This window comes from Saimiri boliviensis, chromosome 6 (genome assembly GCF_048565385.1).
Source record: "Saimiri boliviensis isolate mSaiBol1 chromosome 6, mSaiBol1.pri, whole genome shotgun sequence".
Lineage (NCBI taxonomy): Eukaryota > Metazoa > Chordata > Mammalia > Primates > Cebidae > Saimiri > Saimiri boliviensis.
This window is the reverse complement of record NC_133454.1, coordinates 43,065,054-43,089,779: the sequence shown is the minus strand read 5'-3', so window position 1 is coordinate 43,089,779 and position 24,726 is coordinate 43,065,054. Positions and strand designations below refer to the sequence as shown.

Here is a 24,726-nt window from a genome sequence, read left to right as displayed (position 1 = left end):
TTGTATGTTTCTAGAAATGTATCCATTATCTCTAGGTTTTCCAGTTTGTGAGCATGTAGTTGATCATCATAGTCTCTGATGCTCTTCTGTATTTCTGTGATATCAGTTGTAATGTCTTCTTTTACATTTCTGGTTTTGAATGCACTTCGTATTCTAAAGCACCATTCCTGAATTATGACACATTATTATCACAGTAATTATTGTGTATTATCAGGAAAAGATTAAAGTTTCATTTATTATATTTTAAAAGGCAGGAAAGCTTATGACACTTTGGGAATATTTTCTTTCAAAATGACTACAAAAGAAATATTTTTATATTTAAATGGTATACTCTTAGCTATTTGGAAAATTTTGCTAATTAGAAAAACATATTCTGCCAGTTTAAAATAACCAAGGTTGTATTCTGAGTATCAATTATAATTTAGCACCTCATTGATTATCAGTTTTCGGTTACTGTTTAATAAAATCATGATATCTTTTTTTTTTTTTTAAACTCAAACCACCTTTAATGTGCTTAAAACAAATCACTTTACAAAAATCATGAACACTTGAAAAAATGTGACGTTGGACACAGTATACAAGCTTAAAAGAACACCAACCTGTGGTCTGATCTTACAAAACTGACTTTAAGAATCTTGGAGCAATTTACTAAGATTCTAAATAATCACAAAATGTGCTTAGTTATGTTTCCACAGATTTAAACGTTACACTGAGAACAGATGCTGAAAAATGAGTTTCCTTGTCAATCTCCACAGAATTTTCCAACTTCCAGTGGCCCATGAGCCCATTTGCTGCCTCATCCCTTAAGACTTCCGATGAAATAAATCAGAAGTACTGGGAAGAAACTTTTATTTCCAGGACAGATGTGCAAAAGCAACAAGTCAAAATTAATCATTCTATCTGAAAGAGAAGAATCATGATATCTTTGTATCATTCTCTTCTATATATGATTTATTCACGAAGTTTAGTAGTTAGTGTGATGGCAAGTGGATGTGTATGCCGGACAAATTTTCAAAATAGAAGAATCTTTCGCATGCTTAAATACTTAAATTCTGATTTGAAAGAGTTGTTGGAAAGGGAAGAAAGGCCAGTAGTTCAGTCTTGGGAGGTTTTATGTTTCCAGGAATTTATCCATTTCCTCTAGTTTTCTAGTTTATGAGCATATAGTTGATCATCATAGTCTCTGATGCTCTTTTTTATTTCTGTGATATCAGTTGCAATGTCTGCTTTTACATTTCTGATTCTGTTTATTCGGTTCTTATCTCCTGGGTAGTTTAGCTAGCAATTTATCAATTTTGTTTATCTTTTCAAAGAGACAACTTTTTATACCATTGATCTGTTGTATTTTTTGGGGGGGGATCTCAATTTGGTTCTGTCCTGATCTAGCTTTTCTTTTGCTAATTTTGGGTTGATTTCTTCTTGCTTTTCTAGTTCCTTGAGGTGTGACATTAGGTTATTCATTTGTTATTTTTTCTACTTTGTTGATGTAGGCATTTAATGCTATAAAATTCTCTCTTAGCATTGCTTTTGCTGTATCTCACAGGTTTAGATGTGCTATATTTGCATTTTCATTTGTTAAAAAAAATTCAGTAAAGTTTCAGGATGCAAAATCAGTGTACAAAAATCAGTAGCATTTGTATACACCAATAACAGTGTAGCTGAGAATCAAGAAGGTAATCCCATTTACAAAAAATAATACCTAGGAGTATATTTAACCAAGGAAGTAAAAGATCTCTACAAGGAAAACTGTAAAGCACCTGTGAAAGAAATTGTAGATGACACAAATAAATGGAAAAACATCCCATGCTCATGGATCAGAAGACTTAATAAAACTAAAATTGCCATACTGGCCAGAGTAATCTACAGATTGATGGTAATCTCTTTTAACATACCAACATCATTTTTCGCAGAATTAGAATAAGCAATCTTAAAACTCATATGAAGGCAAAAAAGAGCCTTAATAGCCAAAGCAATCCTAAGCAAAAACAAACAAAAAAACCCAGAGCTGCAAGCATCACATTATCTGACTTCAAATTATACTGGAAAGGCAATAGTAATCAAAACAGCGTGGTACTGACATAAAAAATAGACATACAGATAAATGGGACAGAATAGAAAATACATAAATATAGCTACGTATTTAGAATCAACTGGCCTTTGACAGAGTTGACCAGAACATACAGCAGGGTAAGGATACCCTTTTCAGTAAATGGTGCTGGGAAAATTGGTTTGACCTATGCAGAAGTATGGAACTGGGCCCATGTCTCTCTACATAAACAAAAATCAACTTAAGATGGATTAAAGACTTAAATGTAAGACTTGAAACTATAAACATCCTAGAAGAACACCTAGGAAAAACTCTTCTGGACATTGATCTAGACAAATAATTCATTACTAAGACCTCAAAAACCCGAGCATTAAAAACAAAGACAAATGGGAATTAATTAAACTAAATAGCTACTATGCAGCAAAAGATAAAATCAACAGAGTGAACAGACAGCCTCCACAGTGGGAGAAAAGATTTGCAAAATACGCATTTGTCAAGGGTCTAATATCCAATAATATACAAAGAACTCAGTTCAGCAACAACAACGAATAGTCACACTAAAAAGTGGGCAAAGGATATGAATAAATATCTTTCTAAAGAGGATGTGCGAATGGTCAACAGGTAAATGAAAAAATGTTCAACATCACTAATCATCTGAAAAATGGACGTTAAAACCACAAGGAGATATTATCATTCAGAATGGCTATTATTAAAAAAATTTTTTAAACCAGATGTTTGTGAGGATGTGGAGATAAAGGACCTCTTATGCACTGCTGGGGAGAATGTAAAAATTGGTAACCTCTGTGGAAAACGGTATGGAGATTTCTCAAAGAACCAAAAGTAGAACTACCATTTGATTCAGCAATCCCATTACTAGCTATCTACTCAAAGGGAAAGAAATCATTATATAAAAGAATAGTTGCACTTGTATGTCTGTTGCAGCAGTGTTCACAAGAGCGAAGGTAATGGCATCAACCTTTGTCTATCAGTAGATGACTGGATAAAGAAAATGTGGTATATATACAATGGAATGCTATTCAGCCATAAGAAAGAATGAAATCATGTTTTTTTGCTGCAACATGAGTGAATCTGGAAGCCATTATCTTAAGTGAAACAAGTCAGGCCCAGAAAGACAAATTATCAGATGTACTCACTTTTGAGAGCTAAATAATCTATACACATGGATGTAGAGTATGGAATAATAGAAAATAGAGACTGAGAAGAGTGAGAGGGTGGGAAGAGGGCAGATGATGAGAAAATTATTTGATAGGTGCAGTGTACATTATTTGAGTAATGGATACTCTAAATGCCCTGACTTCATTACTTTACAATCTATGCATGCAACAGGAGAATACTAAGAGGAGCCCTCAAGGATCTCCTACATTCCAGACATATTTCCTCTTACCTCTGTTGTGTAGTCCAATCCAATTTGCCCTTGATAGTTAGGATCAGTTGCTCCAGCCAATACAATGCCTTTTCATTCATTGGAGTGAGAAGTCAAAGCAGCCAGGTAGCAATCCCAGCTTCAAGTTCAGTGAGTCAGAGTCATTGTTGTGTCCCATGGTGGAAGTATTTCTCCTTCTATTTTTTATTTTTGTTTTTTAATAGAGATGGGGTTTTGTCATGTTGCCCAGGCTGGTCTTGAATTCCTGGGCTCAAGGAATCTTTCCACCTCCTGCCTTGGCCTCCCAAATTGCTGAGATTACAGACAAACCACTATGCCTGACCCTGTATTTCTCCTTTTGGGACTAAAACCTCTAGACCAGTAGAATTTAAAGTAACAGGAATGGGAAGCAAAAATTTTGCTAGTTTATCACAAAGGGTAACAGTTGCTCCTATTTTTCTCTAAGATTCCCAGACATGTGGATCCTAATTTTGGATCATCATTGTGTGGATGCTGACTTAGAGCATATACTATGTCCTGGAAGACATAGCCCAGTTCTACAAAGAATGCGCACCTAGCTGGTACTTGTAATTACATCTTCAAAAGGGCAGTTCACTGTTCTGTGCAGCCAGCTACTGCAGAATCATGGGGGTTTTGGCAGAAGCATGGCATGCCAGGAAAGCAAAGCCATATCCAGAGTAAGTATCTATTCTAGTAAGAAGAAAGCACTATTCCTTCCATGATGGAGGCAGTCTGTTTTATTCACCTTGATGGCCAGGTGGCTGCCTTATCCCTCTAGGGAGATTTATCATATCAGGGGCTCGTTATTGGTCTCTGTTGTTGGCAGACTGGGTATTCATCAGTGGTTGTAGCCCAGTTGGCTTTGGTGAGTAGAAGCTCACGATGATGAGCCCATGTGTAACTTTTATCGGTGCATGGCTGTTCACGAGCTTTGAGACAATGGTAGGCATAGCTAGTAGCATAAATATTGTCATGTGGGACATGAGTATCCTTGCACTCTCTATCTGTTTGCATACCTTTTCCCCAGACCTCCTTGTCATCAGTTCTCTAATTGTGTTTTAAGTCCCTGATCGTCCAGCCAAACATGATGTTGGGGAGTCCTCAAGACCACCTTTACTTCTGATACTAACTGCAAGTACATAGGTTCCTAAGGCCATTCTTGAATTTAATATTTTGCTGGAAAGACTCACAGAATTGACTGAAAGCTGTTATTCTCATGGTTAAAGTTGATGACAGTGAAAAAATACAGATTAAAATTAGCTAACTCTCTCAACTCTTCTTACTTAAGCCCTAAGCAGCTGCTAATCTATTTTGGCTGTAGATTTCCCTGTTTTCGACATTTCATAGGAATGAAATCATAGAATAGTGTTTTTGTTTTTTTTTTTTTTTTTAATGACTGACTTCTTTTACTTAGCATAATTTTTTTTATAGATCATGCATGTTGTAACAAGTATCAGTACTTCATTCTTTTTATGGCCAAATACTACTACCTTGTGTGTACCACATTTTGTTTATCCATTCGTCATTTGATGGATGTTTAGATTGTTTCTACATTTTGGCTATATGAATAATGCTGCTATAAAGATTCATGTACAGGTTTTTGTGTGGGCATATATTTTGATTTTCCTTGGGTATGTATATCTAGTAGTGGAATTTCTTCATCATGTGGTGACCCAAGCTTATCCAACCTATGGCTCACGGGCCATATGTGGCCCAGGACGGCTTCGAATGCAGCCCAGTGCAAATTTGTAAATTTTCTTAAAATATTGTGAGATTTTTGCCATTTAAAAAAAATTAGCTTATCAGGTATGGGTAATGTTAGTATATTTCATGAATGGCCCAAGATGGTTCTTTTATTGTGGCCCAGAGAAGCCAAAAGATTGGATACCCCTGTAAGCTATATGTTTACTATTTTATTAATCTATGTTGAATTGTTTGAGGAGCTACCAGACCGTTTTCCAGAGCAGCTACACCATCTTACATTCCCATCAGCAGTGTATGAGAGTTCTAATTTTACCACATGCTTGACAACACTTATTATCTGAGTCTAGCCATCTTAGTGAATATGAAATGGCTAACTTACTGTTGTTTAGTTTGTGTTTATGGTGTACCAAAGTGAGTTTGTACAGTATACTTTTTAAAGGATTCTGTCTAAATGATGAAGAGGCATATTTTCACGCCCCTGTTTTCTTTATTTGTCTCCTTTCATCCAGCAATTTTGTTCGCTTTTTCCATCTTATGCTTAGTACATTCTCCACTATCTTTTACCAGTCTATCTGTTAAAAAATGTTGATGGTTAACTGTCACGTAATGAGAATATGGTAGGCTGGAGGTCATAGAAGAGGTATACGTGATTGATAAATTAAAAATATTTTGTATCACAGCCCAAAGAAAAGATAATGAGTAAAAATGCAAATCGAAGCTGTAGGAGGAGGGAGTTAATTGTTCTTGCATCAGTGGGGGCCGTATTTCTGTTGTAATGAATCAGTCAGACTTAATTGGCAAGACTGTATCATTTTCAGTATAAACACTAAATCAGAGAGGTTTGACGACATCCATGAAAACTAGATTTAAGAGTAGAAGTATCATCTTCCATGTATAAAACATTTGATTTGAATTGGATGTTTTGTCTGATCATTTATGAACTTTTCAAAAACACAATGGGCCATAGCATATGAAGGCCCAGTTATGTATGTATAAATGTGTATTGTGCTCCTGTTAATATATTTTGGATAAGATAAATACCTACTAGATATCTGTGTTCCCATTGATAAGTACCTTAACTTGATTTGGTATGTTTATTCTAGTTGAGATAAGTTTTCTTCTAGCTCTTTATTCTGCTTCATAGACTATATTCACAATATAACCTTTCTGTGTTTCAAACATTGGTTTCTTAAGGGAGAAAGCCTCACTTATATGCCAGACACTCTGCAGTTTTGTAGTCAGACAAACCCATTTTGATTCCTGGTTGTGTCCTTTAATAGATGTGTGATTTTGATTAAGTTACTTAGTTTCTCTTAGCCTCAATTTTTGATCTGTCAAGTGAGAATATAAATTTCTGTGTTGCAGAAATATTTGGATTAGAGAAGATGAAATTTTATATTAATATCTGGCATGTAGTTGGACACTTATTCATGAAAATGATTAGTCCACCAGTTCTGATTTTTTTTAGAATGCAATGAATTAGGGTTTAGATGAGGATAAAAGTTAAAACAATTATTTGTAAGGCAATACAGTTTACATAAATAGACAAACCTGGAAAACTCAAGAAGTATACAAAGGTTAATATGGAGAAAATGTGGAAGAAAAAAATACATTGCTAGTAGAAACAAGGAAGTCAGTGTGCCTATACCTTGGTAATAATCTTTTTACCTATCAGTGATGGCGTTAAAGAAATTTTCTTCTGTTTACATTGGATTTTATTTTTTGTTCTTTTTCTTGTTTCCTAAGGTGGCAGTTGGCATCATTGATTTGAGAACTTTCTTGTCTTTTAATACAGATGTTTAATGCTATAATTTTCCCTATAAATTCTGCTTTAGCAGCATTGCACAAGTTCCTGTATGTTGTATTTTTGTTTTATTGCTGTTTAAATTCATTTCTAATTGCCTTTTTAATTTTTTGTTGTTTCATGGGTGATTTAGAAGTACACCATTTAGTTTCCAAGTATGTGGCAGTTTTCCAAAGATATTTCTGTTACAGATTTTTAATTTAGTTCCATTGTGTTCAGAGAACATACTTTAAGTTACTAGAGTCTTTTTAAATTTATTGAGACTTGTGTTGTGACCCAGAACGTCATCTGTCTTGGTCGATGTTCCATGTACACTTGAGGAGAATGTATATTTTGCTGCTGTTGGGTGGAATTTCTATTAATGTCAATTAAGTCAAGTTGGTTGAGAGTGTATTCAAGTCTATGTAGCTATTGCTTTTCTGTTTGTGCTACCAGTTACAGAGAGTTGGGTATTTAAAATCTGATTACAGTTATGATTTATCTATTTCTTTGGCAGTTCTATCAGGTTTTATGTTACATATTTTGAATCTCTGTTATTAGATATGTAAACTTGAGGATTGTTATGTTCTCTTAAAATTTTTCTTTTCAAGTTATGTAATCTACAGAATGTTATGTCCTCTTGATGTTATGACTCCTTTATCAGTTGACCCTTTATCATTCATGATGCTGTATGCAATGAAATCTACTTTGTCTGACATGAATAGAATTGCTCTGTCTTCAAGTTGTTTAAAATGTCTGCTAACATCTGAGCATCTTGCTATTGCTTTATATTTGATCATAAAGATAATGTAGTTTTGTTTTGTTTTTAATACTTGGTACTTTAATACTTCCATTACACTAAGTAATTTACATTACACTTAGTACTTTAATACTTCTATTACACTTAGTATAATGTAGTATAATGGGAAAAAAAAGTCAATTTAATGAGTATGATACAGTATAGTCATCCTGAGACTGACAGCAGTGCAAGTACGCACTGGACAGGCCTGCAAGATGGAGGAAGTTTCTTTGATGGAAGTGACAGCTAAATCTTACCCTAAGATTGAAAAATGAGTAGAACTAAACCTCAAGGGTTGACCCAGGAAGACATACTACAACTGATGAGACAGCCTGTCAGGAAATAAGGATGCCAAGGACAGAGTAACTGTGCAGTCCTGTGTCAATGCAGCATGTGTATATAAGTGTAAATGTGCTGTAATTCCTCATGGGTGGCTGTCATAATGACATCTTTGCTTTCTGATATAGATGAACTTTGTTTCATGCATAAAACTACTAAAAATATTATATAAATTACCTTAGGGCTATGCATTTAAGGTATATAGGAAACATAAATGAACTTCATTTTAGTCTTGTGTCCTATCCCTGTAATATCTTATTATATATATGCAGATATTCCAAAATCAGAAAAAATTTGAAATCTAAAACTCTTCTGATCCCAAGCATTTTGGATAAGGGATACTCAAGGCAGTGCTGTTATAACCATTGTAAATGAGGAAATAAGGCATAGAGAGAGTACAGAGAAATTAAATAATATGTTCAAGGTTATATATACAGGAGAGAGAATTTCACCATGGTGATTTTGACTGTAGAATCTAAGCTTTAAACCATTATGACTTTCTGTATGTATGATTTTGTTGGCTTTCAAGTTCAAGACTTTGAACTTAATTCTGTACACAGTATGGAACTCTGAGGATTATAAGGAGGTACATAAAATAAGAAAATAAAATTTGTGTTTTTGTATTTTGAAGGTATCAATCTATTTGTAGTTCATGTTAGGGGAGGTATGGAGAAGGTACCTGGAGATGTGGTTAAAAAAAAAATGTTTCATGTAATATATAGTGTATATGTGAATTTTTAAAGTTATAGTTTCTTAACCTGTCTGTGATTCAGTTTGCTCATTAGTTGAAAATGATAATGATCCCACCTCATAGGAGTATAAAACATGAACAAGTCATATAGAATTGTATATAGTAAATATTTAGTCAACTTTAGCTGTGATGATGATGATAATGATTGACTCTAGAAGATCAAGTTTAAATATGAATCATGTTCTTTTTCTTTTAAATGTATGATTTTTATCATAGAACTTACAGATATGGATTTAGGATACCACAGTACAATGAAATCTTAATCACTACCCTCTACTCTTCATTACTGTTATTTTGGTTTTTCAGTTTATGGGAAAAACAGATGGAGACTATTATACCCTGGATGACATGTTTGTCTCCAAAGCAGCTGAGAGAGAACGTCTTGGTGGAGAGGTAGAGAACCAGTGGAAAAAAGCTATTGCTGAACATCGGAGTCTTGCTGCACAAATGGAAAAATGTCTGTATTGTTTTGATAGCTCTCAATTTCCCAAGCATCTTATTGTTGCAATAGGTGTTAAGGTAAGAAGTATTTATTAACCTTTACTTACATTCTCATAGAGCTTTGTTGTTTCTTCATAGAATAACTTGAAGAAGTTACTTTCTTTGTTTTACCTGTTTATTGGGTCTTTCCCCTAATAGTTTTTAAGCTCTGTGAAGATAGCGATAACTCTTGCTCTCCATTGTATACCAAGCATCTAGTCCTGGTTGTAGTACATAATAGTAATTGATTTCAATAAATACTTATTGATTTAATTCTTATATTAAGTAAATAATTTTTGTATGCCTAATATATGCCATACCCTAATTAGTCACTGGGGAAAAGTCAAGAATCAGATAGACTTTTGGACCTTATGCCTACTGCAGTAAGGCAGTAAATAAAATTATAATTGCCCTGATTTGAAATAATTAATTGTCATAAAGCAGGTAAAGTGAGGAAATGGGAGAAAATGATGGGGGTATTTTTTTTCACACAGTAGTCTGGAAGGCTTCTCTAAGGATCAGTAAAGATATATAAAATGGGAAGGACAAGTAACATGAAGATAGGAATGAATAATGTTTCAGAAAGGACCATCAGTAAAAAGCCTTGAGGAGGAAATGAGTTTGGCATTGATGGAGCAGAAAGAAGGCAGGAGTGGAGTCAGTGAGAAAAGGTGGAAGAAGTTGAATGAATGCTGGTTTCAGGAACTTACAGTTTGGAAGACATACATATACATATTTATGTTGTTTATTGTATACATACATGTATGTACACATATATGTAGTCTTTAATATCTTTAGGTTGTTGAAATAGTTAATTCATCAGTGTCAATTTTGGCTTCTTTTATTTTTTTATCCTTCTTTTTCTTCTCTTTTCCTTCATACTTAACAAAAAGATAAATGTCAAAATCCCATTCAAAATTAAATAATTTGTAAAAATTCATCTTAACTAGTTATATTTATTTTTCTCAGTTTCTTTCCCAGCTTTTACATAAACAACAGTTATAACTTAAATAAGAGTTGTGTTCATTCTTTGATATTTTTACATGATTCCAGTCATTACTTTTAATTTGATTTAGAAAAAGAAACAAAAACTCTTTGGTAATTAGTTCACTTATCAGGTATTCATACACTTATCAGCCTGTTTGTCAGGCTCTAGTCCTAGGTACTAGAAATATAAATATGCCTAAAACCTCCTCAAGTTGCTTACAGCTTTATGGGAAGCAGGCAAACATAAACAGATAAATTTTAATGCAGTGATATATATGCAAGAATGTTATGGAAACACAAAGGAGGAATATTGAAGTTACTGTGGAGTATCAAGGAAGACTTTCTGGAAGAAGTATGTCTGTGCTTCCTTTTAATGGTGGAGTAGGATAAATTTCAGTATATGGGAAATACAGGACAACATGAGCAAAGACACTGAGGTATACACAATATGGTTCATTCTCGGAATACAAGCTGTCTGAAATGGGTGCTGCCCTCACTGGATCTCAGATCTTAGGAGAGTAAAGACCTTATACATTAGACCTGAGAATTATCTAGTCTTCCATTTATCCCTTTACATGGGGGAAGTGGAGATACACTAGTATTCATACATAAACAAAACACCAAAATTTAGTGGCTTAAGACATTTAAATCATTCTGTTTTGTACGTTCTCTCATCTTCCAGTAGGCTAGCATAGACTTCACATGGGAGCTAGGCTTGTTCCAAGAGAATTAGCAGAAGTGCACAAGGCCTCTTGAGGCAGAAACTTGGAACTGACCACCATCATTTCTACCATATTCTTTTGGCTCTCATGAATCATAAGGTCTGTTTGCAACTCCACCTCTTGATGGGTGGAGCTACAGAGTGACATTGTGAAGGATTTGGGTATATGGAGTAGTGAATAACTGGATGCATTTGTGCAGTCTGCTACAGAAGACTTTCAGAATTTTTGCTTGCACTCTCTTAAAAAGCTGTAATAGAGGTATCTTTGCTTGAAATGTTCTGTTCATGACTACTATTTACAGACCACTAGCAAATTTACATTTTAACCCAAATATCTCCTAGAATTCTAGGTTTATACATCCAACCTAATTTCCACTTGGATACCTAATAAACATCTCCAACTTAGGTAAAGGTCTAATACTTGTCTCCACATTTATTTATCTTAAGCTAATACTAACCCTCCTGTAGTCGTCCTCTTTTTTAGTCCATTTCTAAATTCTGTTGGCTGTATTTCAAAATATATTCCTGTTCTGACCACATTTCATAATCTTTATTTCAGCCACCCTGGCTCAAGTCATTATCATCTATTACTGGACTCCTGTAATAATTTCCTAATGGGTTTTTCTGCCTTTTTCTTTTGCCCTTTCTCTATACAGTAGCAAGTGATCTTTTTGACTTTAAGTCATCATTAGTCAGACCTGGCTTTCAGACGAAAGCTGGAATCCTTATCGTCGCCTATGAGGCCTACAGGCCCAGTTCTTCCTCTTACCTCACTGTCTGTGAGCCTTCCTCTCATCTTCTCAGCTTAGCCACGCTGGCTGTCTGACCATCTGGAGAACTACTTGGTATGCATCCTCCTCACATGCTTTTCCGTTTGCCTGGGGGCTTCTTTCTGTGTATACCCTTCCTTCCTTCACATATCTTCTCAAATGTTACCCTAATAGATAACTAAAAGGGGCTTCCTAACATCTCCCTAGACTCTGTGTACCTTTTTCTGCCTTATTTTTTTTAGTACCCCTTATCATCATCTGAAATATTATACATTTTACTTTACATTTACATTGCTTATTTGTCTTTCTTCTTTCATGCCTTAGTTTGTGCTCCTATAAAAAAATACCTTAGACTGGGTTGCCCATCAGTAACACAATTTATTGAAGCCAGTTCTGGAGGCTGGGAAGTCCAAGATCAAAGTGCTAGCAGATTCAGTGTCTGGTGGTGTCCCACGGCCTGGGTCACAGACAGTCATCTTATTTCCACGTCCTTACATGGTGGAAGTGACAAGCACGTTACCTGGGGCCTCTTTTATAAGGGAATCAATCCCATTCAGAGCCCTCATGATCCAGTCACCTTCCAAATTCCCCCACCTCCAAATATTATCACCTTGGGTGTTAAGATTTAACGTATGTATTTTGGAGGCACACAGACATTCAATCTGTAGCACCCCATAAGCTTCTTATGGGTTGGGATTTGTGTACCTGCTCATTGTTGATTCCCTAGCATGTGCAACACTACCTGGCATGTAATAGGTCCTTAATAATTATTGATTATTCAATTAGTAGCTCTGCTGTCTGTCAAATAAAAAAAAGTATTGCTTTTTTGTGTGTTCTGATTTATTTAGGTATTAATTTCTTTTTTATGTGTCTATTTTTATTTAGAAAAACTGATTTTGATACCAATTTTAGGTGATTTTTATGTTTATACTGCTTTTAAAAATGAATTTTATTGCAACTTAATTGACCTATCATTGACACTTGTACCTGACTCTATTTCAGTAATTATGTAGAAAATTCAGTGATGTCTTTAAATATTTCTTTTTCTAAATCTTGTAAGTTGTCTACAGACATTTCCAGGCCCTTAATCTTGATTTCTTTTTCTTTTTTTCATGAACATGGTTGTGATTTTACTGTAATTTTAGGTAGATATCCACTCTACTCCTACTTTGTTGTCAATGAAGGTTTAAAAATTTGAGTTATTCTATTAAATAATGTCTGCCATGCAAACTATTTCTAGCTAAACCCCAGCAAAATATAACAGAAATAAGATAAAGCCCTTCGTAATGCTTTTGTTCTCTATAAACATACTGATGAACCTTTTTAAAAGGATATACAGTTTGTGTATAATGGAAAAGTAGCACCAGTTTTTAGGTTATACATGTATGTAAATAAGCAGAGCAGTAAAGCCATTCTGAGATCATTTTCTCTTCCTCTTAGCTGAGCTAATTATCTTTTCTCAACTAATCAGACAAGGAAGGCCTGATAAGTAGGCATCAGTTAGAATGCCATTACCGGGCCTTGTGTCTTTTTATTTTTGTGAAAGTTGTGTTGTTTCAAGGATTTTCAAAGTATCTAGCTTCTTCAGATTAAGGATGATGTATCATTCATTCTGCTCTTCTTTGCCTAATCTTAATCCTTGTCTGATATGTAATGGTGAAAATTGAGATCTGTGCTCTAAATTTAATTTGTTAAAAGCTATCTTGATGGCTTAAAAAATATTAAATATCTTTAAAACTATTAACATTTACAAAACAATTCTTAAGTATTCATTAAATATTCATTTTTTTTTTCTACTAAGGGTTCATCTTTTACAGCTGAGAATAAATAGCAATAATGTTTCACCTTTTGAATTTTTTCCCAATAGGTTTATTTATGTTTACCCAACGTACAGTCTCTTACTGAGGGGCACTGCCTTATAGTCCCTTTGCAGCACCATAGAGCAGCTACTTTACTGGATGAAGACATCTGGGAGGAAATCCAGGTCGGCATGATAAATGTTCATTATCATTTTAAAACTCATGAACAATTTTTGTAAATTATTGTGATAAATTCCAGTAGATTTTAATACCTTCATTTAATGATTTCAGTTTCTGAACTTAAACATGTGTGTTTTCACAGTTGTATATATCTGTGGATCATGATGTTTCCATCATTTTGTTTCCCTTATCTACTCAAGATTTTGAGACCTTTTGTCTACGAAATAAACTGTGACAAAGTAATAATTATTTTTAACTTAAAAAATTAGTCTAATATTTCAACACTTCTTTTGTAGCACAAATCATTCTTACCATAGAAAGCCAATAAATTGCAGCTAAAAGGAAAGACATTTTCAGCTAGTGAAAAGAAATTTTAGGAGTCAGAGGTTTATATTTAGCGGTTGCCGTGTTTTCCTGTAATAGAATTAATCTTCTCTGCTGCTGTGTTTTTGTGGTGATTTTGTTACTAGCTTTAATTTCTGCTCTTTTTCCTTCATAATCTGGCCTAGCTTTTGGATTCAGGGACTTGTTTTTATGGCTGGCTTTAAGAGAGTGAAAGGTACAACATGGGTGAAATTGTTGCTGAATTATTTCAAGACCTAATAATGATCAGGAAGGAAAGAAAGAAAACTCTTTATTTTTCTAATGCCAGACAGCTGAATAGGAGCCATGAGGAGCCTTAATTAGGAAATATGAAAACTGTGTTAGTGCTGCACAAGAGATGACTAGTCTTTGCGTCATGCTGATAGGTATGTCAAAAGAAGAGATGTTGTGATGGCATTTAATGAAATTTAGTCTTGAACATCTTGTAATTTTAAAGTTTATGCTGTTAAAGTTAAAAGGGTAGATTGTTTTATCGCATCTTCAACTAAGCAAAAGTAAGAATATAAGTGCTTTTCAGTGAAAGTTTGGGTTTTCCTAGTAGTGGATGCCAATGCCAATGGGTAATTTAAGGTAGAAAGTATGGAAATTCAGTTTTTAGAATTATTTTAGAATGTTTCCAGGATGCCTTTAAAAATTTGCATATATAAAACTGATTTAACTTATAGCAAAATGCAGTGCCAAAAATATTTTAAATAATGTTAGGAATGTAGTGTGTATGTTTTATATTTCTACAAGAAATTAAGCTGCTTGATGAAAACAGTTTAAGTGGATGAAGATTTTTATTCAATTTAGCAGATACTGAATACATGAATATAATATTTTAGGTGCTATAAGAAATGAAGAGATCAGGCAATTCATTAATTCTGCCATAAATATATGATGCATTTCTAGTATAGTTTACATTATAGTTTAGCAGATTTTGGAAACCAAGTGCATTGTGGAAAATGGAAAGAGAGGAAAAGCCAAATGGTTTTATGCAAATAATGGTGTCATAGCTCCTTTTTTGTGAAAAAGGAAAATAATTGTGAGAAGTTATAAATTATTGTAGGTTAGCAAACTAATGAAACATCTGAATCCTACCTTGGAGAAGTACAATTTGCCGTTGTTGTTGTTATTTTACTTTCCAATATGTACAACAAGTCAAATTAATTCTACCCTAGTGAATATCTTGGATTATTCACCTCTTTTATTGAATATATTTAAAAAATGATTTGACTTGTGCCAAATGTTGTAATGCAAGGAGCCACTTCTTGCAAGTGGTTTTAAAAATCACCATTATCTAGTCATATTTAAATGAAATTTTAGATTTCCTATTTAACAGAAGATGCAAAGATGATTTAACAGCATACTTGAGTAATCACAGATTTCAAATAAGATCCAAATTGCTGGTTTTGTTAAATATATAGTGAAACTTGGTTCCCTCTAAATTTATTGTTATCATTTTTATAAATTTTCTTGATCATATGCTGTAGTCAAACATTGTAAGCCTGGTTAAAAAAAAAAAAATCCCAAATTGGTAGGGTGGGGAAAAAGGAGGGTCACTGATGCTTATGTACAGTGAATTTCAATGTGGAGTGATGTGTGGGGCCATTTCGTTAGGAAATAGCCAGTGTTAGTACCTTTAGGTCTTTCTCTTGGGGCTAGTCAGATCTTCAGAAAAGACTCTTTGTGTATCTCCATCTCCTGCCTTCTGAGTTTGCTTGCCAGTGTTCTGGGAGCTGAATGGGGGAAGAAGGCTGGAGGTGGCACAGTGTTGAACAATAGATGGACATTAAGTAACCTTTCTGATAACATCCCTGTTTACAGACTGTAAACTCTTAACTGTATCTGGTTTTCTAGCTCAGATACCTTGTTTTACCTTTTCCAGAGGGTAATCCTTTAGTTTTCTGATGACGAGGAGGTGATCTGGCATGTTAATTGCTCTTTTAATAGGCTTTCCTCTAAGTCATCTGTTTTAGCCACACCTTCACCTCTACTTCCATAAGTACTTGGTGCTACCAACTCCTGAGCCTTTTGAAGTATCTGCAGTGTAGCATGGGTTTCTTCTTTGCTATCCCTGCCAACCCTTCTTTCTCCTCCTCAAGGTATTAGCGAACTTTCTAACATATAAGTCAGATCTTACAGAATGATCAGATTTGTCATTGTGTCTTCTCTGATTTCCTTTGTTCAAATATGCCTTTTAAACAATTGTTTTAATTTATTTTTGAGGTGTTACTCTGTGGAGAGAGTAGAAATAATTGTCTTCTGCTCTATCTCATAACATTTACCTTGGGATAACGTGTTAACTTTATATTTAGACATGTTATAGTTTAAAAACTTGACGAAATAATAGCATTAATATTCCAAAATCCATCCTATATAGCATTAATAGTTTTAAGGAGTACTTTAATGTAAAAATTATATATTCGTATGTGCTTGATTTTTTTATACTGTGGTAATACAAAAGGACATGAAACATTCTGCAGTATAGTTTCCTTAAACTGATTATAAGAAATTGTAGTCTGGATGCACTGACTAAATGAGGAATGGGCAATTAGATGAATATTGATAGGTTGGAAATGTGGAAAGTAGGGGTTACCTAAAGAATGAAGTGTTTTTTCCTAGGAATATGGGAATTTTATGTCATCTCAATAACATAGGAACTCTATGTCTCTGTGAAATATAAAATGGTTTTGATTTATCTTATGATAGGGAACTACAAATACTTTTTCCGTTGTTTAGTTGTTACATAACTTTTTAAAAAATGAACATTTTTATATAATGTATTTGTTATTGAGTATGGAGAACATGCTTTTGGTAGAGTTGATCAAACTCAAATTATTTCATTAAACTCATATTTTTAAATTAAAATCTTTTATGTGTGTGTGTTTCTATGTAGAGAGAGAGAAAAGAGAAAGCAAGAAGTACTTAAATGTGTGTGTATTCTCCTTGAAGCTATTAGTATGAGGTTTATGTATTTTATAATACAGAACCATTGTTGCAGCACTAATTTAGTATTTTTTCAGTTTTTGTTCATAATTCATAACATTTTGAGGCCGCCCTCTTTACTATTCTCCAGATAAAATCTAGAACAGTCATCCAGTAATTAAGCCAGAAAGGGAGTATGAACAAGCGTGAAGTAAGGATATTTGTGAGGTAATTTTTAGATTATTTAACCTTTTATTGTTGTTGCCGTTGCTTTCTGTGTACATCTTTTCTTCTTTAAAAAACTTTGAGTTACAAATATATAGTTCCACTCTGGTAACAATTTTCCTTTTTTCTAGTATGTAAGGTTATCTTCTCACTCTAGGATTAGATATTGAAATAAGTAACTATAAAGTTTTTTTTTTAAATAAATACAAGTTTATAAGCATAGTAACAAGTAACAAAAGAGACAATCTGAAAAGCTGTCATAATATCAAATATGTTATTTTTCTATTTGATTCTGTTTTTTAGTTTTTTTGTGTGTGCACATAACACTAGGCATGTGAAGACAGTGACGAGTGGAGACCATGTGGGAAGTAGACAGGAGGCATGCCTCCTCCTCCCAGTCAGGATGGTGTCAGTGGAAGCCAAATGGGAACCTAGAACTCCCATCTGCTACCCAGCAATAATGAGTAGCCTCTTCCATTTGTGAGTGTCAACTGAGGCCAAGTTGAGAACCTGAACTTCTATTCCCATATGGCAGTAATGACGTAATATCCCTCTTTCTTCTGATAGAGCACTATTAGGAAAAGCCTTAAAAAGCAGAAAATTTAAATAAGATCTAGTGTCTTAATTCTCAAAATGTCCAGATTTCAATTGAAAGTGACTTGTAATAAATACAGTCTCAACTTGGATGAAAAAAGTAATTAATAGATACCTACACAAAGATAACAGAGATGTTCTAATAATCTGACAAAGATTTTAAAGCAGCCCTTGTAAAATGCTGCAACAGGCAATTAGGAAAATGCAACAAGTACTAGAAGGAAAATACAGTTTGAATGACAGTGTATTTCTCACTAGAAACCATGGAGGCCAGAAGGAAGTAGCACATTTCTCAAGTGCTGAAAGAAAGTAACTGTCAAGCAAGAATTCTGTTTCTAGTGAAAATATCCTTCAGGAATAGGGAAGAAAATCAAGACATTGTTAGGTGACGGAAAACAAAGAGAAATTGTCATCAGCAGAGATATCCTAAAAGAATAGCTAAAGGAAGTAGTTCTTTAAACAGAAATGATAAAAGAAAAAATCCTGGAAAATCAGGAAGGAGGAAAGAAGTTTTGACTAAAGAAGAGGAGAAACCAGTATGATCACAGAAGCAGAGAATGAAATGATGTAGCGACTAGCCAAGAAATGCTGGCAGCCTCCTGAAACTTTTTTTGAGATGGAGTCTTACTCTGTCACTCAGGCTGGAGTGCAGTGGTGTGATATTGGCTCACTGCAACCGCTGTCCCCTGGGTTCAAGCAACTCTTTTGCCTTAGCTTCCTGAGTAGCTGGCACTACAGGCATGCATCACCATGCCTGGCTAATTTTTGTATTTTTAGTAGAGATGGGGTTTCACCATGTTGGCCAGGCTGGTCTTGAACTCCTGACCTCAGTGACCTACCTGCCTTGGCTTCCCAAAGTGCTGGGATTACAGGTATGAGTCACTGTGCCTGGTGTCTGATGTGTTTCCAAGTGTATGTAGAGAAAGTATTTAAGACAATTATATTCTAACTCTGGGAGAGTAAAAGAACATAAAGGGAATAAGATGTCTGTATTTTATTTGCACTGGTAAAATGGCTATAGTAGACAGTGATTAAATATATATGTATGTATGTGTAATGCCTTTAGAGCAACACTTAGAACCGCTTTAAAAACTATACAAATTGACAGACTGAAAACTCTACTGATAAATCAAAATGGAATTCTAAAAAATGTTCAAGTAAACACAGGAAGGCAGGAGAAAGGAACCAGAAAAACAATAGTGAAAACAAACAGAAAGCAAAAAAATAAAATTAGAATATCTCTACTATATCAATAAGCAGTATAAACATATCAGTTAAAAGATGGTTTGGTAGACAGGATTTTATAACTCAACTACATGCTGTCTACCAGAACTCACTTCAGATGTAATAATATTATAGGTAGAATAATATAAAAGGATGGAAAAATATCTATCATGCAACCATTAATCAAAAGAAAGCAGGAGTGACTATATTTATGCCAGATAAAGTAGCCTTTAGAGCAGAGGAAATTACCAAAGAAGAGAGGGACATTGCATAATGATGGAAGGGTCAATCCGCCAAGAAGACATAGCAGTCCTAAATGTGTGTGCACCAACACTGAGGCACAAAATGTGTAAAACAAAACCTGATAGAGCTGAAAGGAGAAAATGACAAATTCATAATTATTGTTAGAGACTTCAACCCCCCACCCCCAACAGTTGATAGAACAACTAGACTGAAAATCATCAAGGATATAAAAGAACTTTAAAACCCCATTGCACTAGTTTCCTATGTTGTCTGTAACAAATTATCACAGAGTTTGTTCTGTAAAACTATGGAAGTGTGTTTTCTTCTTGTCTGGAGGTCAGATTCCAAATGAGTCTTATGGGACTAAAATCAAGGTATCAGCTGGACTGGTTGCTTCTGGAGACTCTGGGAGAGAATCTATTCTTTAACCTCTCCAGTTTCTGGGGGCTGCCAGCATTTCTTGGCTTGTGGCTGCATCATTTCAATCTCTGCTTCTATCATCATATTGCCTTCTCTTCTTCAGTCAAAACTTCCTCTGCCTCCCTCTTATAAGGCAACTTTTAATTACATTTAGGATATACCCAGGTAATTCAGGATAATCTTCCTATCTCAAGATTCTTAATTATATTTGAAAAGTCTGTTTTGCCAGGTTCTTGAGAATAGGACCTGGATTTCTTTGGAGGCCATTAGTCAGCCTACTTTAATCATTAGTCAGAAAGATCTAACCAACATTTGTATAACACTCCACTCAACAATATTAGAAAACTTATTTTTCTCAGAGCCTGTATCAAAATAAACTATATCTTTAATATAATAAATATAATAAATTTAAAACAATTGAAGAAATTTAAAACAATTGAAATCATACAGAGTGCATTCTCTGATCACAGTGGAATCAAACAAGAAACTAATAACAGAAAGATAATAGAAAAATTTTCAAATACATGGAAATTAAATAATACACTTCAATCAAGCTCAGAAAGAAGTTTCAGGAGAAAGTTAAAAAATAATAATCACATTGAATTACAGTGAAATTTAAAATGTTAAGATTTATGAGGCACAGCTAAGGGAGTACCAAGAGAGAAATTTATAGCACTAAATACTTAAGATAGAAAAGAGGAAAAACCTTCACCTCAAGAACCTAGAAAAAGAAGAGCAAAGTAAATCCAAAGCAAGCAGAAGAACAGAAATATAAAGTTAAGAGCAGAAATCAATGAAATTGAAAATAGAAAATCACAGAGAAAATTAGTGAAACAAAAGCTGAGGTCTTAAAAAAGGTAAATCAACAAACTTCCAGCAAGACCACCAAAGAAAAAAAAATGAGAAAAAACAAGTTACCAGTATCAGAAAGGAAACAGTATCAGTACAGATTTTGCAGTCATCAAAAATAAAACAAGGGAATAATATGAACAACTCTAAGTAAGTTTGACAACATAGATGTAATAGACCAGTTTCTTGAATTACAAACCGTTATAACACACTCAATATGAAAGAGACAATTTGAACAATCTTTTAACTAATAAAGAAATAAACTTCAAAATGGAAAACTTCTAAAAAAATAAATCTCCAAACCCAGATGGTTTCACTGGAGAATTTTATAAAACTTTTAAAGAATTGACACCAATTTTATATAATCTCTTGAGGAAAGAACACCTTCCAATTCATTTGTATTGTGAGTTAGTATTATCCTGATACCATAAGTTAGTGTTATCTTCATACCACAAGACAGTTAAATCAAATACAGCTCAATATCCCTTGTGAATAGAGGTTTAAAAATTATTAACAAAATGTTAACAAATAGAGTTTGGCAGTAAACTCTATAATAAAAACAATAATACACTATGTCCAAGTGGGACTTTTACCAAGTATGCAAGACTGGTTCAATTGAGAATAAATCAGTATAATTTACCATGATCGTATCAATCAATAAGGAAAAAACATTTGATGAAATTCATACACATTTATGATAAAAACTCTCAGAATCAAAGATTAAAGACTACTTGAAGGAAGTGTATCTAAAGCTTATTCTCTCCATAAGGCACATCACATCACAGTCTTGTGCTAATGAACACCAGATGGCACTTCAGTAATGTGCTTAGGGTCCAGTTTGAACAGGAAAATCAACAACAGAAAGCACAAATACATCGAAACATGGCACTAAATAGACCCTGAAAAGCACACTTGTTTACACTGAGAACTGGAACAACCTAAATGCCCATAAATGATAGATTGGATAAAGAAAATGTGGTACATGTACACCATGGAATACTATGCAGCCAGAAGAAGGAATGAGATCGTGTCCTTTGCAGGGACATGGATGGAGTTGGAAGCCATTATCCTCGGCAAGTTAATGCCAGAAGAGAAAACCAAATACCACATGTTCTTAATTATAAATGGGAGCTAAATGTTGAGAACACCTAGATACATGGCATTGGGGAACAACACACGCTGGAGTCTGTCAGTGGGTGGGGGATGGGAGGAGAGCGAGCATCAGGAGGAATACCTGATGGATGCTAGGCTTAATACCTAGGTACTGGGATGATCTGTGCAGCAAACCACCATGGCACACTTTGTGACAAACATACACATGCTGCACATATACCCTTGAACTTAAATTAAAAGTTGAAGAAAAAACAAAGCCTACCTCAAAAGATTACATGGTTCTATTTATGTAACATTATTGAAATGTCAAAATTAAATCAGGAACACAATAAGGGTGAAGGCAGAAGAAGGGGGAATGGGGACTAGGTAGGGTATGGAATGACTGTGACTATAAAAGGTAACAGAAGCTGACCATGGTGGTGTGCACCTTTAGTCCCAGCTACTCAGGTGGCTAATGGGGGAGGATTGTTTGAGCCTGAGTATAAGGTTGTAGTGTGCTGTGATGGCACCTGTGAATAGCCAATGGTACTTCAGCCTGGGCAACATAGCATAACCACGTCTCTAAAAATAAAAGAAGAAGTAGTAAACTGGTAACGGTAGAGATCTTTCTGGACGGTGTTGGAATTGCTCTTAATCTTGACTATATCAATGTCAGTATCCTGGTTGTGATGTTATAGTATAGTTTTGTAAGACGTTACCTTTGGGAGAAACTGAGTAAAGCTTACACAGATCTTTCTGTATTATTTCTTATAACTATATGTGATCTGTAATTACCTCAAAACAAAAATGTTTCAACAAAATATTAAAAAGTTATAAATGAAGCTGACAAATCTAAATAAAATACATTTTATCTTCCTACTTAGATGTACTTTCACAACACCTTACAAGGCCAGCTTTAATTTAGAATTCTTAGACACCTTGTTCTTAAACTCCTGACCTCAGGTGACCCATCTGCCTTGGCCTCCTAAAGTACTAGGATTACTGGCGTCAGCCACCGCGCCCATCCAGAATTCTTAGACACCTTGAGAGGTTCACAGTAAGACATGGTGGTATGGGCAGAGCTGGGCTCTGGCACCCAGCCTTCAGCCTGCTCTCTCTTTTCTTTTTTTCTTTTTTTTTTTTTTTTTTTTGAGACGGAGTTTCACTCTTGTTACCCAGGCTGGAGTGCAATGCCGCGATCTCGGCTTACCGCAACCTCCGCCTCCTGGGTTCAGGCAATTCTCCTGCCTCAGCCTCCTGAGTAGCTGGGATTACAGGCATGCGCCACCATGCCCAGCTAATTTTTTGTATTTTTAGTAGAGACGGGGTTTCACCATGTTGACCAAGCTGGTCTCGATCTCTCGACCTCGTGATCCACCCGCCTCGGCCTCCCAAAGTGCTGGGATTACAGGCTTGAGCCACCGCGCCTGGCCTTTTTTTTTTTTTTTTTTTTTTTTTTTTGAGATGGAGTTTCACTCTTGTTACCCAGGCTGGAGTGCAATGGTGCGATCTCGGCTCACCGCAACCTCCACCTCCTAGGTTCAAACAATTCTCCTGCCTCAGCCTCCCGAGTAGCTGGGACCACAGGCGTGTGCCACCGTGCCCAGCTAATTTTTGTATTTTTAGTAGAGACAGGGTTTCACCATGTTGACCAGGATGGTCTCAATCTCTTGACCTTGTGATCCACCCGCCTCAGCCTCCCAAAGTGCTGGGATTATAGGTGTGAGCCACCGCGCCCAGCCCCTTATTTTCAATCCCCAGCCCCATCCTGTACTCCATGGGGTGTCGTGTGAATGTATATGGACATTCTGGACTATTCAGCTCCATTCAGCCACCCTCTACTAACAGCTGCTCCTTAGGCCTAGGAGTGTGAAATACACACACACACACACACACACACACACACACACACACTCCACACTGTTTATATGTGTGTGTATACTTGTATATAGTTGTATAATAATGCTTAGTTCCTTGGGGAGAGAAAACCCTATTACTTTTCAACTTTGGTATATTTGGATTTCATATACTTTATAGGATTGCATTATTTGTGAAAATAGAGGACTGCCTGAATATACAAAGTTATTAGTGATTGGTCAGCAGACAGGGAACCAACAAATGCAGATGCTGTAAACACAGGGAAACAATTGGAAGTGAATTCTCTTACGTATTTCTGAGTTTAAGGATGCCCATGTGCGCAGAGTACCTCTTTTGGCTTATGAATGTTTTCCAGTAATTGTTCTGTCAGTTCTGCATATTTTACCACTGAAATTTGATTTTTATCTCTTCTTTCTCTCATTTTATTGAAACTATAATATATACATAGCGGGTTTCAGTTTTTTAAAAAATTTTGCTTAAATATATATATATGAAATTATTTAGTAGATTTAGAAAGTAAAATAACTATAACATTACAGAGTTCAGTATTACTGTTTATTTTTCACCTTAAAGGGATTTGTTATACTTTTTAATTAAGGTTTTCATATTTCAAGTCTCCTGAAAATGCTTTATTTTGAATCTCCTATAAGTGTTTCCTTTACCTAGTTCTTTTGTTTTTAGATGTTCAGAAAATCATTGGTAAAGATGTTTGAAGATAAAGGATTGGACTGCATCTTTTTAGAAACTAATATGAGCATGAAGAAACAGTATCATATGGTTTATGAATGTATTCCTGTCCCCAAGGAAGTGGGTGATATGGCTCCCATCTATTTTAAGGTATTTATAAGTAGTATTTGCATATATACTTATTTTTCTCTATAGCGCTATTTTACAGATATTGTTGTCTTTATTAATGTATTTTTCTCCTATATACTTACATCAAAATTTATACAAAGAAATGAAATAGGCCAGGCACAGTGGCTCACTTGGGAGGCCAAGGTGGGCAGATCACCTGAGGTCAGGAGTTCAAGACCAGCCTGACCAACATGATAAAACCTCGTCTCCACTAAAAATATAAAAATTAACTGGGTATGGTGCGGGCACCTGTAATCCCAGCTACTTGGGAAGCTAAGGCAGGAGAATCA

At 34.9% G+C, this 24,726-nt stretch overlaps 1 protein-coding gene across 2 annotated transcripts in view; it reads left to right on the top strand.

The window, feature by feature from the left end:
- Positions 1 to 24,726, top strand: part of CWF19L2 (CWF19 like cell cycle control factor 2) — a 129,453-nt gene that overhangs the window by 84,885 nt on the left and 19,842 nt on the right. For both annotated transcript variants that reach the window (XM_039471415.2, XM_074400513.1), the window contains exons 13-15: positions 9,135 to 9,347; positions 13,654 to 13,770; positions 24,263 to 24,418. In XM_039471415.2, the coding sequence (XP_039327349.2) occupies positions 9,135 to 9,347; positions 13,654 to 13,770; positions 24,263 to 24,418 (486 nt within the window). The remainder of the gene's footprint in view (positions 1 to 9,134; positions 9,348 to 13,653; positions 13,771 to 24,262; positions 24,419 to 24,726) is intronic.